At 45.4% G+C, this 18,066-nt stretch overlaps 1 protein-coding gene and 1 long non-coding RNA gene across 6 annotated transcripts in view; both read left to right on the top strand.

Annotated features, from left to right (window-relative positions):
• LOC139051739 (uncharacterized) overlaps nt 1-18,066 on the top strand; it is a 114,952-nt gene that overhangs the window by 74,046 nt on the left and 22,840 nt on the right. For 4 of the 5 annotated variants that reach the window (XR_011509517.1, XR_011509516.1, XR_011509514.1 and 1 more), the window contains exon 2: nt 9,498-9,791. The exons of the other annotated variant lie outside the window; for it this stretch is intronic. This is a non-coding gene — a long non-coding RNA (uncharacterized lncRNA). The remainder of the gene's footprint in view (nt 1-9,497; nt 9,792-18,066) is intronic. 5 annotated transcript variants of the gene reach the window in all.
• Nucleotides 9,825-10,766, top strand: LOC139051779 (uncharacterized; the record flags this gene model as incomplete). Its single annotated transcript, XM_070528769.1, has 1 exon — nt 9,825-10,766. A coding segment is annotated over one exon (942 nt), but the record flags the coding sequence as incomplete, so codon positions are not given.

Genomic DNA, 18,066 nt, shown 5'->3' with positions numbered 1-18,066 from the left:
AAGTCCAAAAACAGCAAGACGAGGACTTCGACATTCTCGAAATCACGACATCTAGTCACGAAAGGGATTGGACGGTTAAAGCCCAAGTTCGCAATCGCGAGATAAGCTTTAAAGTGGACACGGGGTCGCAGGCAAGCCTGTTTCCCATGTCAATTTACCGCCAACTGAGGGGAGCTGAAGAGTTGAAGCCAACGAATTCGGTGCTGAGGGCGTATAACGGCGGTACCATAGCGTGCTATGGAATGTCTACGCAGGAAGTAAGGCTTTGTAATACTTCTGCTACGGTCACATCTTTTGTTGTGAAAAATGGCCGTCAGGCCATACTCGGGCTAGAAGCTAGTGAGGCTTTGGGGCTGGTCCAGCGTAAAGTAGGCGCCGTAGACAAGATTTCCTACGAGGGACTTCTCAAGAAATTCAGGCATGTCTTCGAGGGCCTAGGTTGTTTGCAGCAGGCATACAGCATGGTCCTGCAACCTGAAGCGGTGCCAATCGTGCAACCAGCTCGACGAGTTCCTTTGGCACTGGAAGAGCCTCTAAAGAAGGAACTTGAAAGAATGGTGCGTGCTGGCATAATTGTTAAAGTGAACGAGCCTACCGACTGGGCCAGTCCTTTAGTTCTGGCAAAAAAGAAAGATGGCACGCTACGGCTGTGCATGGACCCCAGAGCTGTTAACAAGTACATAATGCGGCAGCATTTTCCGCTTCCTAGGCGCGAGGATTTGGAAGCCTTTTTAACCAATGCCGCGTACTTCAGCTGTCTTGACGCGAACTCCGGCTATCATCAGATACTGCTAGACGAGCACACATCGAAGATCTGCACTTTCTCTTCATTGTTTGGGAGATACCGTTTTCTGCGTCTGCCTTTCGGCATTTCGTCCGCACCGGAGGTATTTCAACAAACCATGAGTCAAGTATTCGAGGGCCTACCTGGGGTGCTGGTATACATTGACGACATGTTAGTTTGGAGTTCCAGTAAAAAAGAACACGATGAACGGTTGACGGAAGTGCTTAAGGCTGCCGAGAAAGCAGGATTGACTTTCAATGCGCAGAAATGCAAGTTTGGTGTGGAATCAGTCAAATTCCTTGGTGACGTCATAAGCCGAACGGGCATATCGCCTGACCCAAAGCTTATCGAAAGCCTGGCGAACATGCCGACACCATCGTCCAAGACTGACGTCCAGCGGATGCTGGGAGTGCTGAACTATTTCAGCAAATTCGTGCCACGGTTGTCCGAGCGAACGACGCTTTTACGAGAGCTTATCAAGTCCCGCGCAGAGTTCCAATGGACAGAAAACCACGCGAAAGAGTGGCAAATCTTAACGCAAGTTTTGACTACCGCCCCCCTGCTTGCAATCTTTGATCCGCAACGAGAAACTAAGATAACGTGAGACGCATCAAAGGAAGGTGTTGGTGCAGCATTATTGCAAGGCTACAATGGTGAATGGCGACCGGTAGCGTATGCATCTCGTGTATTAACCCGAGCCGAGCAAAGCTATGCACAAATTGAAAAGGAGGCACTCGGAATTTGTTTTGGCTGTGAAAGGTTTCACGAGTTTGTGTACGGAAGAAAAGTGCTTATCGAAACAGGCCATAAGCCACTTATAGCGATCGCGCAAAAGGAAATCGCCGACATGCCACTGCGTGTGCAAAGATTCTTTTTGTGGCTACTAAAATACAACTTTGTCTTGCATTACATTCCCGGGAAACAGCTGGTTCTCGCTGACATGTTGTCACGCTCAACGGCTGACCAGGGCAATGGTCAACTTGGCACCACTTCTGGTACCACCGACAACGTGGAGATCCATGCGGTGCAGTCCTTGGGCTACATGGTCACTTCCGAAACGCAGTGGTTACTGTAGCAAGAAACGTCTCATGACGTATACTTACAGGCCGTGAGGAAGAGCTTAACAAGCGGGCAGCCGGTGAATGGGGAACTCAAGCCTTTTGCGAAAGAGCTGTCAGTCGTTAATGGAATAGTGCTGAAGGGCTCGAAAGTTGTAATACCGAAGAGTATGCGACAAAGCATCCTGAACAGAATACATGCTGGCCACTTCGGGTTGCAAAAGTGCAAAGAAAGGGCCCGAACTCTTGTATTTTGGCCCGGTCTGAACGGTGAAATAGCTGCGCTAGTAGAAAGCTGCGCAACCTGCTGAAAGTACGCGTACAGGCAACCACATGAACCACTTTTAATGCGGCCTGTTCCAAAATGTGCTTGGTATAGGGTCGGCGTAGATATCTTTTCTTATGCTGGAAGTTCGTACGTAGTTGCTTACGACGCCTTTTCAAATTTCCCTGAGGTTGAGAAACTTGACGACACAACTGCAGCGACTACGATCGCAGCCCTTAGCGCCATGTTCGCCAGGTACGGCGTACCTGTAAAAGTTTGCACGGATAACGGACCCCAGTTTTCAAGCCATGAATTTGCCAGATTTGCCAAAACCTACGACTTCAAGCATGTAACCTCCAGCCCCCGTTATTCGCAGTCGAACGGCTTGGCTGAGAAAGGTGTCCAAATTGTAAAACGCATCCTGAAAAAGACTCGAGAGGCAAGGGAGGACTTCTGGCTAGGTTTACTAGCCTATCGCTCAACACCACTGGAAGATGGGCATTCTCCGGGTGAGCTTCTGCAAAGAAGGTGACTTCGCTCTAACCTTCCTGACTTCGGTAGGGTGTCCCGGACCCCTGTGCGGAAGCACCACCAAGCCAAGGCCGGGAAGCCTTTGCTAATACTGCGCAGAGGCACGAAGGTGAGGCTTCAGGATGCGACTGCGTGGTCCCCAAAAGCGAAGGTCATTGGTGAAACTGCTCCACGTTCCTATTTGGTACGAACGCAAGATCGACGTGTTATGCGGCGCAACCGCCAACATCTACTTAGGACGGGTGAACAGTATAGCGGGGAAAGTGATGACGACTGCGAGGAGCTTCCACCATGTGAAAGCTCTGGTGCGCCGGCGCCTGCAGCACCAGCTCAACCAACAGCTCAAGCCACCGAGACGTCATCTCTAGAAACAGCCGTAGGATCAATGCTACCAGCAAGTGACGGCGATCCTTCGCCTGGCATCCAACCGACGCATGCTACTAGAAGGTCGACTCGTGTCGTCCAGCCTCCCCAGAAGCTTCATTATGATGAACATTTTCAGCAAGTGTCATAAGTTTTGGCAAATGTGTATATGTATCTAAGTCTCTTTTGTTTGTTGCCCGAGGGAGGATGTATCGGACGCGTGTACTGATTATATCAGCGCGGATGCGCATTTGTGACGCGCAGTTGTACAGCGCGCTGCATTCATGTCATTATAAGCCACGCTCTCAATAAACCATTGTTCTTTCCTGCACTGACCATGCTGCTGTAAGCGTCATCTCCCTTGGCACGTTACAGTACTTACGTCGCCCTTTTGTGACTTCGCAGGGTGCCATATTTTACAGACGGGGTGGTCCTTTATGAAACAGAACACACGAGTGCATGGCCCGTGCTCTTTGGAGGCTGCTTAGAGCACCAGCAAGCACGCAAAGCACGTCTGCTTTTGATGTCGTCTGTTGGCGGCTAGAATAACCAGGCATGGACGATCACGGCCGGACTCCACTCGCTCGCTCCTCTGCGCTCCCTTACGGCCTTTGAAATGATGGATGCTGCCGCCTGCTGCCGCAGCTCTGTGTTGCCGCTGTCAGCTCACCGTTGTTAGAGTTACTGTATATGCTACCATAAAGGGAGCGTGGAGGTGAGAGTCGAGTCCCGCAGTGGCGGAAGCTGCTTAGAGCATCAGCAACAGGCAACAAGGGGAAGCACGTTTGCTTGTAGCGCCATTTACTGGTGGACAGAATAAACAGACATGGCTGATAGGCAAGGGGCTGTGGACTGCTTCCCACGCCAGGTGGGTGCGCAACAGGCGAGGCCTGCAATGCAGCGTCTGCTGCTATGAAACCGCACTCGGTACGCTAGGACATTGGAAACATGGAAGGACCAACATATGCATGCTAGTTATAGGCACTCCAAGCATATTTTAATGCGTAAGCATTCTTTGGAGAGTACCGCAGCAAGATCTGTCCGCCACGCGAAAGGTGTAATGCCTTGTATCTCCACAAAAAGGCGTAATGTGCGAAGTTACGACATTTAACCATTATAATAGTGTAAATGTAGATTGGTGGTTTTATAAGTGATGAGGAACAATTAAAAAAAAATTAGAATAACCATAGAGATACATAGGGTCCAGAGAAAATGTATTGAGAAGCCCATAGTAGGGCTGGACCAACATAAATTTGGGTGTAGGCCAATTTAAATTTTGGGGTGGGCGAACATAAATTTGGGGGTAGGCCAACTTAAATTTGGGTGTGGGCCAACTTAAAATTTGAAGAAATTTGGAGGTGGGTCAACTTGAAGTTTGGTAGTGGGCCGAGTTGGAATTTGGGGGTGGGCCAATTTAAATTGGGGGGTAGGCTTATGCATACTTTGACAACTCCAGTAGAGTTTCTCCGTACTTTTTTGCAGTACCGAGCCCTGGCTACCCACTCCCCCCATAGCATAAATAAACCACCAGATTCGGAGCGGTTCAGGATAGAAGTGCACTCAAGTGAAACTTTAGCTTAAGTAAATAAATGTAATTATTTTGTTATTTATTATTCAGGCTTAGTTACTTCTAGAATAACGGCATTTGCTTAAAGTTACGGCAAATATGTTTATATGTGTAATTAATAAAGATTACTTAATTAGGTCTAACTAATCTCATGGCACCCGTACTCTTGATTAGGCTTCGTTTAACCTTAGTGACTTTTGATTAGTCTAACAATTTAACATACATTTATTTTAATTAGTCTCAGTATTCCTAATTACCTTCAATTAATGGTCTTTACACTTAACACATTGTATCGTAATTAATCCTATTAGTCTTTATAAACCTTACTTACACTTATACCTCTCAGTACTCATGCGTAGCCATAAGGCATAATCTTATACACTTCCATAGGACCTGATGTATACTTGTGCATGGAGTACATCGTGTCACGCGTTACAGACAAAAACGGATGGATGGACAAAGTTCAGAGGGAAGTAGCCCTAGCATTAATATAGCTACGCCAGGAGTACTTAATAACTACCGGGCATATGTTGGCGCTTCCATGTTTCCAGTGCACTTGCGTATCCAATGCGGTTTTCTAGCAGCAGACGTTGCACTGCAGGCCATGCTCCTTGAGTAACAGTCATGCGAGGAGGTGGGGGGGGGAGGGGTGTTGCAGCTAATTCTAGCAGGCGCTTGCCTATTGGCCCATGTCCAGACTCGACTTAAAGCCCCTTGATAATTTGAAAGTAGCAACACTCTCCTGCTCACAGCACTTTCCTCCTCGATTCTCCACGCCCACCGGCTGCGCTCGGCATGCTTTTTCTCCTGAGCTCCTGCAGACGGGCCGCAGGATTCTATGGAGGCGTGTCATTTTGGGCCAGTTGCGTGCCCCACTGGTGTTGAAAATTTTTAGAAATGCTGATAACAGCATCGATAATGCCGAAGGAAACGTTTATGAGGAGGCTGTTTTTTTTTAAAGCCGTATGAATGGGGTATAGTGATGTAACAGGACCTTTGAGGCGAGTTCCACACTCCAGACAATTTTTCTGCCACATGGTGAGATGCTTTACTTCGTGCTGCAGAAGGGCAGCGGATTGGGCGAGTTGATGTTGCATGGTAACAATAATATTCAAACAGCGCTAGACGACAGGACCTTACTTCTTCTTACTTCGTGCGTCTGATCTAGTATTGCTTGTGACACATCCCTTTGTGCATGGCTCATTAAGCGAAAGCCTTAGATCTCTGTTTCAAGCTCGCATTGTGAGCTACAGAAAATATCACGTTACCGAAGGAAGGCCGGAAGCGAACCAAAGCATGTGCAGCCATGTATAAGAGATGATTACTGATTAGCAAAGTAATGATTGATTAGTGATTCGATTAAGCAGAATTAAGGTGTATTAAGGAAGATTAACATGTATTAAGGAGAATTAAGGTAAATTAAAGTCGAAGGTGGATTAAGGTGCATTAGGGAGGATTATGGTGGAATAAAGCGAATGAAGGAGGGTTAGGGTGGATTAATGAGGATTAAGGTGCACTAAGGATGATCAGAGTGCACTAAGCAAAAAAAGGGGTAAGGCGCGCAGACTCGGACACAAGACAAATGAACAACACGAACGCCGCTCCTCCACTTCTCTTGTGTCCGTGTCTGCATGCCTTACCCATTTTTTGTATTATGAATTCTTACCACCTAGCTCAGCTTTCTGTCATTCTAAGATGATAAGGGTGCGTTAAGCTTTATCGTTGATTAGGGTGGATTAAGGTCTATGAAGGAGTATGAAGGTGGATTATGGTGAAGAAAGGAGGATTAAGGCTGATAAAGGTGGATGAAGGTTTATTACAGTAGGCTTTACAACCTTAATCCTCCTTTGTCCACCTTAATTCTCCCTAAGCCTTGTTCAGCCCCCTAATCCATCTCCCTAATCGTTTTTAATACTCCTTCATCAGTCCTAATTCATCTTAATCCACCTTAATCCTGCATAATACACTCTAATCCACCTTTATCCTCCCTAATGCAACTTAGTTAAATCACTAAGGAGTCGTTAATTAACTTGGCTAATCATTCTATTTTACTGGGGTTGACATGCTTTGAGTCGCCTCTGGCTTTCCTTGGATTGGATTGGACAAACATTAATAAAGGTCCTGCAGGACCATTCTGTTCATTTTCTGTTCACAACGCTACCTTGAAACATAGGGATCTAAAGGCTTTCGCCTTAGAACTTAAAAAAAAAAAGAAAAAACAATGTGGACATGCTAGCGCTCATCACCTGCAATACCGCGGGTATACTTGCCACTAATTTTTTCAGGGCTTGCATTCATTGTATCTGACTGACGCACATATTGACGTAAGCTAGAAATAATAGCTCCTCTATAAGCCGCCATTTCAATTTTCAGTAAAACAGGCAATGGATCCTAACAATCGCAAAAAGGGCAATCGAGAGGCTGTATCTGTACAGTGGAAAGCAGAATCTGTAATGCTGCGTTTCCGACGGAATAACGACATTTGGCGACGTGCCAGGCGCTGGAGCTGCCGCAGAATATTAAGCATACTGAGACAACAGAATTTTTGTGCAACGTACAGATTGCCGCAACAAAAACGCTGGTGAGCAGGCCGGTTGAATGAAAAAAATGCAGCGTTACGGAATGGTTTGCTACGAGCAATAAGAAAGATGCCTCACCTCGCAAACAACGCTATTCTTTGTCGGAACAAAGTTCTTTCGGCCAATGCTATGCAGCCATTGCTTCCTGCGCAAGGCATCACGCTTTCCTTGTGCCATCATAAAAGTGGCATAGCCATCTTCAGGCTTCTTGCTGCAGTTATATGCACAACAGCATGGCATTGCGCTGGCACATAGAGCAGGAAAGACAGCGTACAACGTTCGCTGTGCCAAACTAGAGCACAGAACCAGCCGAGCTGAGGAGAAAAATGGCGCGAATGAAAAAGAAAAACGCAAGATCCACGCGTTTCCATGAGCAATGGCAGAGAGACCAATCGTCGTGCAGAAAAATGGGGGCAAAACTGGTTGCTACGGGGCGGACGCGCAAGAAGCGAGGAGGTCGCATGGCGTCAGCAGAGTTCAAAGAGTGGTGGTACTTTCAAAGTTTCAAGGGACTTTATGTACTATCATAGGAATGATGGGAAGTTTATGGATTTGGCTGATCTTCGTGCTTGTGGATTCAGACATTCTTGTGGCTTTGTATATTACGTTATGTATATCTTATTGGCGCAAGTATCAGCACAATCTGTACTCTTCGAAGTGCAGAAGATGCCGCAAACACGCACAATTGCTATTAATTGTAACAATTGAGTTTGTCCAGGTGGCCAAATCGAAACGTGCCAAGTGTCACAAGGCACTGGCATGCCCGCGATAAATTCAGAAGGGCGTTTCATTCACTTATCGATTCATGCGTCCGTGGTTTATTGGTTTCAATATCAGGCTTCTGTACCTAGAGTTCCTGTGTTCGAATCCTGCCACCGGACAATTTCAATGATGTTCATTTAATTATTTAGTAGCAGTACATTGTTGAAAATAACGAGTTTACAAAGTCACAAAGCCGTTTGAAGCCAAAAGGACGATGTTTAGGCAAATCCATGTACTTCCCATAATTCCTATACCGGTACAACCGCTCTCATTGCAGCTCCCGTAGACACTAGCGCCAAAGTTCCCTCTAGTAATTATTGTAAGAAACTCTATGGCCTCTGCAGAGCGCACACTCAAGCAAAATTACACCCTTTTGCCACACAACAATAATCATCATCTGTCTTGTCCGCATTTTCTTTTTTTAATGAGGTGAGCCTGGTACTCCTCAGTAATGAGCGGAATGCGCGTTATCAGCGTGTCATAGCATTCCCGAGAGGAAGGTAGCGGGTGCTGCGTTTTCAAGAAAGGAAACGCAAGCAAGGCAGATGACGATTATCATTGTGGGGCAAAGATACGCCCCAAAGGTTGTGACTTTGCTGTAGAGTGCAGGTATGCACTCTTACACTCTAAAGAAAGTTTACACCCTTTGGGGCGTGTATCTGCCACACAATAGTAATCGTCATCTGCCTTTCTCATCGGCATTGGCGTTTCCTTTCTTGAAAATGCCGTGCCCACTACTTTCCTGTCGGCAGTGCTATGTCATGCTGATAACGCACACGCTGCTCGTTACTGGGAAGTACCGGGCTCGCAGTGTTACAGAAAGGAAATGCGGACAAGACAGATGACGTTTATTGTTGTGTGGCAAGAAATGACTCAAAGGGTGTAAACTTTTCTTAGAGTGTAGACAAAGGTTCACCCTTTGTCGTGTATATCTGCCACACAACGCACTCTAAAAAAAGTTTACACCCGTTGAGGTGCATATCTGCCACACAACAACTATCGTGAACTGCCTTGTTTCCATTTCCTTTCTTGAAAACGCCGTGCCCGCTACTTTCCTGTCAGCAATGCTATGTCATGCTGTTAACGCGCATGCCGTTCGTTACTGGGAAGTACTGGGCTCGCGGCGTTAAAGAAAGGAAATGCGGACAAGACAGATGACGTTTATTGTTGCGTGGCAAGGTACGACTCAAAGGGTGTAATTTTGTTTTAGAGTGTGGTGGCTACACTGTAAAAAAAGTTTACACCCTTTGGGTGGTATATCTGCCACACAACAATAATCGTCATCTGCCTTCCGTGCGTTTCCTTCCTTGAAAATGCCGCCCCCTGTCGCAGAAACAAGATGAGACAGCTGCGTTCGGTGCGAACGAAATCAAGATTCTTCTTTTTTTTTATTGCTTCTTGTAGCGTGCGCGCCTTTGGAGCCCACTGTCTTCTTTCTCGTCTTGTCCGCTCCATGCATGAGTTTCAACAGCTTCCGGCCGCGAAAAGTTTCCTTCTCATCAACTGTCCGAGCCTCAGTCCGTTTAGTTGGCACGGAAGCAGCATTTGGAGCACCATGGCTCATACAACGCACCTTTCCACTTCGCAGGCGATCTTCGCGTTCTTGCTGCTGCTGTGTCCGTGCACAGCGTATTCGGAGTATGACCCTTCGCAACCACTACTACTATCAAGCAACGCCACAATCTACCAGCAGACCGGCAACTATCTCCACATCGACCCACTACAACTACTGCGCCCAGCCTTCTGCGCACTATCATCGTCAACTGTGTCGTCACATCGCAGTGGCAACTTAAGCGGCTGTCCAAGCGTCAGTCCGTTTATTTGGCACGGAAGCAGCATTTGGAGCACCATGGCTCATACAACGCACTTTTCCACTTCGCAGGTCTGTAAAAACTTTCCGCTTTATGCTAATAAAAGTGACGACCAATTTTTGATATTGCTTCCGTGCCAACAAGTGCTCTGTGAAATTGTCGCAGATTGTTTCTCTATGGCGTTGCTGTTATTGTGCTCAGGTGACGTGGAAACTAATCCCGGTCCTACTACGCATACTGAGGCATTACTCGAGCTGCAGAGTTTGCCATCAAATCCTTCTGAGCAGACGGAAGTTCTTTTCCGGCTGTTAAAAGACCTTCAGGCTCGTTCTGTACAATCTGCTAAGGGTCAGGCCGAGTTGGTTAACGACGTCAAGGCCATTACGGTTGGTCAAAAGAACATCGAGACCAAAATGGAATGTATCCAGAAAAGATTAGGCAACCTTGAAGAAAAAACAAACGTTTTAGACCATCTCCATGTTGAAATGACTGGCATTCAGGCGTCGACTCAAGCCCAAACAACTCGGCTTGACTCTTTACTAATGCGCGTTGACGAACTTGAGGACAGATCACGACGCAACAACCTCATATTTCATGGCATCTGTGACTCTCGGGAATCGTGGGAACAGTCCGAATCACGCATAAGAGAAGCACTAACCGGTGTAATCGACAGCCTGCCTGACACGGCAATCGAACGTGCTCATCGCATTAGTCACTACACGCCTAATAAGTGTCGCCCAATTGTAGTTAAATTCACCAACATGAAAATAAAGGACAAAGTACTTTCTATGCGCGCACAGCTGAAAGAAAAGGGTATTTATACCTCCGAAGATTTTTCGCCCGCCACCCGTCACATCCGTAAAAAACTAATTGAGTACGCTAAAAGCCAGCCCCTACCATGCCCTTTCCAGTTAAGGTACACCAAACTAATAATGAATAAAAAACAGTTCGTCTATGACCCGGCAACAGACACCGTCAACGAGCATGCACCATATGAACCACGAGATAACGGCGGGCATGCAAATTCCCAGCACGTGCCCAGTTAGGAAAACGTGAGGGGATGTGGACGAGAATCACGAGAATCATGCATCGTATCTGTTTTCTTTACAAATATTCGAAGCGTCATGAATAAGCGCAGTTCCTTAGAATCTGCCTTGGAGACTTGCAACGCCGACATCTTTGTGCTTTCCGAAACGTGGCTACATTCACAGATTCAAGATAACGAAATTCTTCAAACCGCACAACATTTTTCACTGTATCGTTGTGACCGTACAATGCGTCAGGGAGGCGGCGTGCTCTTAGCCATTTCTAAAGATATCCCATCTCAGTGTATTCATGTCAATACTGATCTCGAAACGGTTTGGGCCATCATTGAAATAAATCACCAGAAGATAATCATTGGTGTTTGTTACCGCCCCCCAACTTATTCATCTAACTTCGTAAATGAGATGCATGATATCATTAATATTGTTACATCTCGTTATCCTACATGACCTTTATTTTTGCTTGGCGATTTTAATCTACCGAACATAATATGGAATACTGAACCTCCAACTTTACACCCTTTTTCTTCATTAGCCAATGAGTTCTTAGACACGTGCTCTGTCTTCTCACTTTCACAACTTGTTACTCAACCCACACGCACTACCGAATCCGTTGAGAACACACTTGACCTTCTATTAACATCGCGGCCTGACCTAGTTTCCGACATCACCTATTTACCCGGCTTGAGTGACCATTCAGCACTTTCGTTTGACATAAATATTTTGCGGCCAAAAACCGGTAAAAAATTCAAATCTTTTCGAGACTACGCGAAAGGAAATTTTGAAGCAATCAACGCCGAATTATCTGCTTTTCTAGACGTATTTATAAACAACTTCGACAGCCGTACCGTTCAGACCAACTGGGATATGTTGCTGCAAAAATTGCGGAACTAACAAACAAATACATCCCACTGCGCACCATTGCATGTAATCTAAACGCCCCATGGTACAACATCCGTCTCAAGCGCCTGTCTAATAAAAAGAAACGCCTGCACAAATTAGCCAAACGTTCAACTAGCGTAAACCGCTGGACCAAATACAAACTGGCGGCAGATGAGTATGTAGCCGCACTTAAACAAGCAAAAGATCACTTTCTTGGCAATACCTTGCCTTTAATGCTTAAAACTGACACCAAGAAATTCTGGCGCGTCATTAACCCCAAGGCGGACGACATGATAACCTTAATCGACAGCTCTGGAAATGTTATTCCCACTAATCAATATGCGTCCGCGCTTAATGATGTTTTCATGCACAACTTTTCATCAACTACACACATTACTCTTCCATCCACGCACGACTATGATTACCAAGCAATGTTTCCCATAATCATTGAACCAGCAGGCATCGTACCGATTATCTCATCTTTAAAGATATCTTCGGCTCCAGGACACGATTTAATAAACGCGAAATTTTTGAAAAGCACTAGCTGTTACTCTTCAATTTTCCTAGGAATGATCTTCCAACAGTCGCTAGATAAGGGTTCTTTGCCTGATGAATGGAAGATTGGGAAGGTGATCCCACTTTATAAGTCGGGTGCCAAGCATTCTCCATATAACTACCGCCCTATCTCGCTCACTTCCATTCCATGTAAGATGTTAGAACATATACTTGCCTCTAATCTTGCTAGCTTTCTTGAAACTAACTCATTTTTTTCACCATCGCAACATGGCTTCCGCAAGACATATTCATGTGAAACACAACTAGTTTTATTTACGCATAAGCTAAACGTCATTCTTGACCGCTCTTCAACTGCCAACTGTATATTTTTAGACTTTTCAAAAGCGTTTGACAAAGTGTGCCATAACCTTCTAATGTTTAAGCTGCATCGAATTAAAATTGATCCCAGACTGCTCGCATAGCTTGAGTGCTTTCTTTCTAACCGTTCACAGTTTGTCTTTGCTAATGACTCAAACTCTCAACCGAGCAGAGTACAGTCCGGCGTACCTCAAGGGTCGGTACTTGGTCCCCTCCTTTTTTTAATTTAAATAAATGATCTACCCTCTTGTGTTTCCTCTAACATTCACTTATTCGCCGATGATTGCGTAATCTTCAGGGAAATAATATGTGACACTGATATATCTTCTCTTCAATCCGACCTTAGCGCTATTTCTACTTGGTGCCAATCATGGTCAATGGAATTAAATACCAAAAAATGTAAATTTATGCGCATGTCCAAAACTTCTAACCAGCTTCCTTCTTACTGCGTTAATAATCACCCCTTAGACCCTGTTTCCTCCTACAAATATCTTGGTGTCCATATTACTAGAAACCTCTCGTGGTCCATGCACGCTTCCTACGTAATTAAAAATGCTAACCACATGCTGGGATACCTAAAACGCAATTTCACTAAGGCACCGTTTTCCCTAAAATTAATGTTATACAAGTCACTAGTCCGCTCAAAACTAGAGTACGCCGGAGCAGTTTGGGATCCCTTTCAGAAAAACCTAATTCAGTCTTTAGAAATGGTACAAAATAACTCTGCTCGTTTCGTTTTTTCTAATTATAACCGAACTGCCAGCACTTCTGTAATGAAATTAAACCTTGATTTGCCATCTTTAGCCTCTCGCCGTAAAGGCCTTAGACTTTCACTTTTTCATAAGATATTTCATCATCCTTCACTTCGCGACGAACTAATCTCCCCTCCTCAATACATTTCATCAAGGTTAGATCACAATAACAAAGTTGGAATTTCATTATGCCAAACCAATGTCATGTCTCATTCATTCCTTCCGCGTACATCTGCCGAGTGGAATCGCCTACCAGCCTCCACCGCTACTATTGTTGACCATCAGCACTTCACGGCAGCATTAGATAACATTGTATAAAAAGGAGCATTTCATTCGTGTTTTTGTACTACCAATTGTATTACTGTTCTTGTTTTGTATTACCGGAACACTGTATTACTGCACTGCCTGCACCGTATTTAATTTTATTGACCAGCACTCCAGGAACACTCAAATGACATTGTATAACCGAGAACCATCTATTTCTGTACTATTAACTATTTTGCTGCACTGTACTTTTTCTTTTTGTATTTGATGTAACCACTCCCCTCTTTGATGCCTCTGGCCCTGAGGGTACACGAAATAAATAAATAAATAAATGGAAGCAACCTTCAAGTGCGTGAAGATGTTGTGCAGGTCTCCCAACAAGTCTTCATTTCGTTTTTAAGAGACAGGAGTGCAGCTTTGCATTGACTCCAGAATATACTTGAATGACCTTTTCTTCTTATTTCCTTTTCTTTTTTCGTTTTTTTCTTCTTCTTTTTGGAGCGTTTCTTTTTTTTATGCCATTTCTTTTTCTTTGCGTTGTCATCTTCCACGACATACGCAGCAACAGTTGTCCTGAGCGGGTCGCCTGCGTGTTAGCTTTCGCACTGGCGAAATCTTTGTTCACAGTGTCTTGTACAAGTCCTGTTAATGGCTCTAGTAAGAGACAGGTAGAACGCAGACGAACGACGTCCAGCCTGTTGACTAAGCCATCAGGCCTGTTGACATATGCTTCAACTATTGCGTTGAGACCTGGAAATGAAGGAAGTCGCCGCGAGTCAGAGTCATCGGACAGTTGCGATGCCCTTTTTACCCATGCTTCTGAGGAATCAAAATTTGGCATTCGACACTTCCCTGACCGCACAGAACCAGCGAATGTGGACTTTTGAGATCCCAAGGGCCTCCTGTCTCTTCGAGACTTTTTATTCTCGCCTACCAATCTGTGATGGTCAGAATTTGCAGACAATCTCGAGTTTGTCTCGACTGTAGAGAGCCCGGATGAGGCCAGTCTCTCACGCATTACATTTATCATAGGGGACGTGCATGGCTCGCTTTGAACTACATCGTCCATTACTTGAAAGCAGTCGTGGCCCATTCTCGCTACAGTTTCGGCTCCTTCTACCTCGGTGTACCTAGGCTGTGTCGAGCATACTTCAATTTTAATTACGTCGTCCATGACTTGGAAACAGTCCTCGACTATTTCAAGTACTGTTTGGGGCTCCGGTGATTCGGTGTACTTAGATGGCGCGGGCATGCTGGACGTGTCCTCGTACATGCTGTCCACTTCGCCAAATAACAGTGTTCGTCGACGACGCCGCCTGTTCCGTGATGTCGTCCTGGTGGGAGTCGTCAGCATCGATACCGAGCGCAGTCGCAAGGAGATTCAAGACTTCACTTTTCGGCTGTTCTGTTGGAGGTTGCTGGATTACTTGAGTAATGTTGGATGGTGCTGGATTGATGATCAGTGTGATGTTGGATACCTCGGCTTCTTCCGTACCTTCAACTGCATGAATGAAGGGCTTATCTACAATAGTGACGTTAGGTACCATTACAGTTGACTTCTCCATTATTGTTTCTGATATCTTAGCTTAACCTTGTACTGTCCAGCCGAATATGGTTTCTGTTGCTGTCAACCTTTCTTCTAGTCTTCGGATCCCACCTGTCATTACTTGCCAATACTGGTCAGATCCAATAAGTAGTCCGATTTCCATGCATGATGTGCTTATACATAAACCATCAGCCAGCTTGAATCCGTCGTCTTCATACTTCTTTAGCAGTGATACAGGCAGGAACGGTAATCTTTCTTTTGAAATTATGTCTGTCTCCAGTGCTTCCAATAATACTTCTTCACTACTGTAGGCACTTTTCAGTTTAACTTCAACTGAATTCATGACTCTTTCATTCTGACCTCCTCCGAATGATCCTATCGTGAGCCTTTCTTTTCCTTTAACTTTACAGCCAAGTTTCTCAGATAGGCTTTTCAGTATGAATGATCTTTGGCTGCCAGTGTCCAGCAGAACACGACAATAACATGATTGCTTTCTACCTTCTGCTAGCGCAACTGCAGTCTGCAGAAAAACACTTTCCGAGAGGTTCATAAACTGGCAAGTAGATGTTTCCTCTTCCTGATTTTCAATTTCACCAGGAGTAGATGCTGTACACTGTGCTGTCAGTTCTTTGCTTTGGCACATAGATGTCGCGTGGCATTTTTTACATATCTTGCACCTAATGTTTGCCTTACATATTTTAGCAGTATGGCGAGGCCTGGTACAGTGGAAACATCTGTTTGCCTCTTTGAGCTTCATTTTCTTGCCTTCATAAATCATCGTTTTCCTACAATCATCAGTATAATGAGTAGTATTCTCGCAAAATATGCCAAACCTTCCAGCTGTACTTTGAAAATTAACAGTTCTTGCCTGCTGCTTACTCTCCATTCGGTTGTCGTAGCTTTCTCTCATTTCTGTGGACAATTCCTCTCTGCACTCTACCTGATCTTCTATGTATTTCATCAAGCGCCTAAGGATATCTTCTTGACGTAAAGCCACGTTCTGATCTTGTGCTGACGATCTACTGATCACTTCTCTTTGTTTTAACTGGAATCCAATGTAGAGATCCACTGGCAAAGCTCTTTTCAGGATCGGAAGCAAAATCGATGCATAGGACTCGCTTTTCAATCCTAAGGATTCCAATCCACATGTGTGCACTTGCACTTTTTGTGACAGCTTTCTTAAACCATCCTGGTCACGGCACCATGTCGCAGAAACGAGACGAGACAGCTGCGTTCAATGCGAACGAAATCAAGATTCTTCTTTTTTTATTGCTTCTTGTAGCGCGCGCGCCTTTGGAGCCCGTCGTCTTCTTTCTCGCCTTGTCCGCTCCATGCATGAGTTTCAACACCCCCACTACTTTCCTGTCGGCAGTGCTATGTCATGCTGATAACGTGCATGCCGTTCGTTACTGGGAAGTACCAGGCTCGCAGCATTAAAGAAAGGAAATGCGGGCAAGACAGATTACGCTTATTGTTGTGTGGCAAGATACGACTCAAAGGGTGTGAACTTTTCTTCGAGTGTAGAAGTGGAGGTGGGCGCTTCGCAGCCTGCAGTGAACGGTGGAGTGTGTAGCATTTGTTCATGTCAACGAGAGGTGGCACATGCCTCGCTTTTTAGATAAGTAAGAGGCGATTGGAAGATTAGTGTAAGAAAAGTAGAGAAACAAAAAAAAACGAAAAAAGTTCGCAATAGGGGATCAGAAAATTTGTTGTGAAAGTTCATAGGTTTTTTTTTTCTTATTCTTTTATTAGGCAGTATAATAGCAAGAGCTTGGTGGCGCGACCCACCACCCTGTTCCAAAGGGGAGGCTCATAACATCCATTCATCCATCCAGATCTCTCCCTCCGGGCAGAAGCGCAGCACGTACGTTTCAGCTGCTGCGATCGTGTTGTCCTCAGCAAAATTGTGAAGTGTTCTCATGGCGTGAATAACTATAGATAAACCTGTGAAGCTTCAGACACGCTGTTTCGCACCCGGATGCTCGACCGAGTATGTTTCAGCCAGAAAGGCAGGTGTCAAAATGTCTGTTTTTACAGTGCCAAACCACAATGACTGGCTGAAAGCATGGCAGCGGGCCGTTCCTTGTAGAGACAAGCTTCTCGATAGGACTTCAGTTCTGTGTGAATTGCAGTTCGAACAATGGTTCATTGTGAGAGACTACACACACATCGTGAATGGAGAAGAAGTTAAGATTCCTCGCGGTTGCCCGTGCCTTACCGAGGATGCAATACTGACGATCTTCCCGAACACGCTGTGTTATCTCTCGAAAAAACTTCCCCAGAAGTGGCAGTCCAGAACATCGCGAAGAGAAGTGCTCGACAAGAAAAGAAAAACGAATAAGCAGAATGAACCACCTTTGACGGAGAACGACAGCCCTTTGGATGTAACAATGGACGGTGCTCCTGTTCCCGGCGCGTGTAGCGTGGAAAGGCTAGATCACGTGAAAGGCGAGAAGCTTCCTAGTAAATACTGGTCTAGGTGCCTACTTGCGGATGCCCCAAAGATTGTCGCGTTTACTGTTTGTGCACAAGCCGATGAAAGTTTGTGCTTTAAGGAACTTGTGTCATGTTCGGCAGATGATACTTGTTACCACTGTGCTGTGTTTGTACAAGGAGTCACTGTGAGGAAAGTGGACGTGTTTGATGCGAAATCTGTAGAGAGCCTGCTCCATTCTGTCAGTGAGATGAATGTGTGCTCTGGGTTTGAGCAAAGTGCTATTCCTCGAGAGCAACGCCAGAGCTCCACTCAATCAAAGCACAGAGTGCATGGAAATAAGTTGCACAGCAAAAACTGCTCAGGAATTTCTCAAGATCAAAGGCCCTGTATCCATTGCAGATATCTAAGGAGGCAGCTTTTGAACCAAACGTCCCACAGAAAGAGAAAAGCGAGAGTGGCCACTGATTTGCGTACTACGAAGAAACTGATTGAGTGGAGAAGACAGTTGAGATGGCAAAAGGCAAAAGTTAATCAACTAGAAACATTGCT

Source organism: Dermacentor albipictus, unplaced genomic scaffold, assembly GCF_038994185.2.
Source record: "Dermacentor albipictus isolate Rhodes 1998 colony unplaced genomic scaffold, USDA_Dalb.pri_finalv2 scaffold_14, whole genome shotgun sequence".
In the NCBI taxonomy this organism is placed as follows: domain Eukaryota; kingdom Metazoa; phylum Arthropoda; class Arachnida; order Ixodida; family Ixodidae; genus Dermacentor; species Dermacentor albipictus.
Note: the sequence above shows the minus strand (reverse complement) of the source record. Positions and strands in the feature narration are given on the sequence as shown.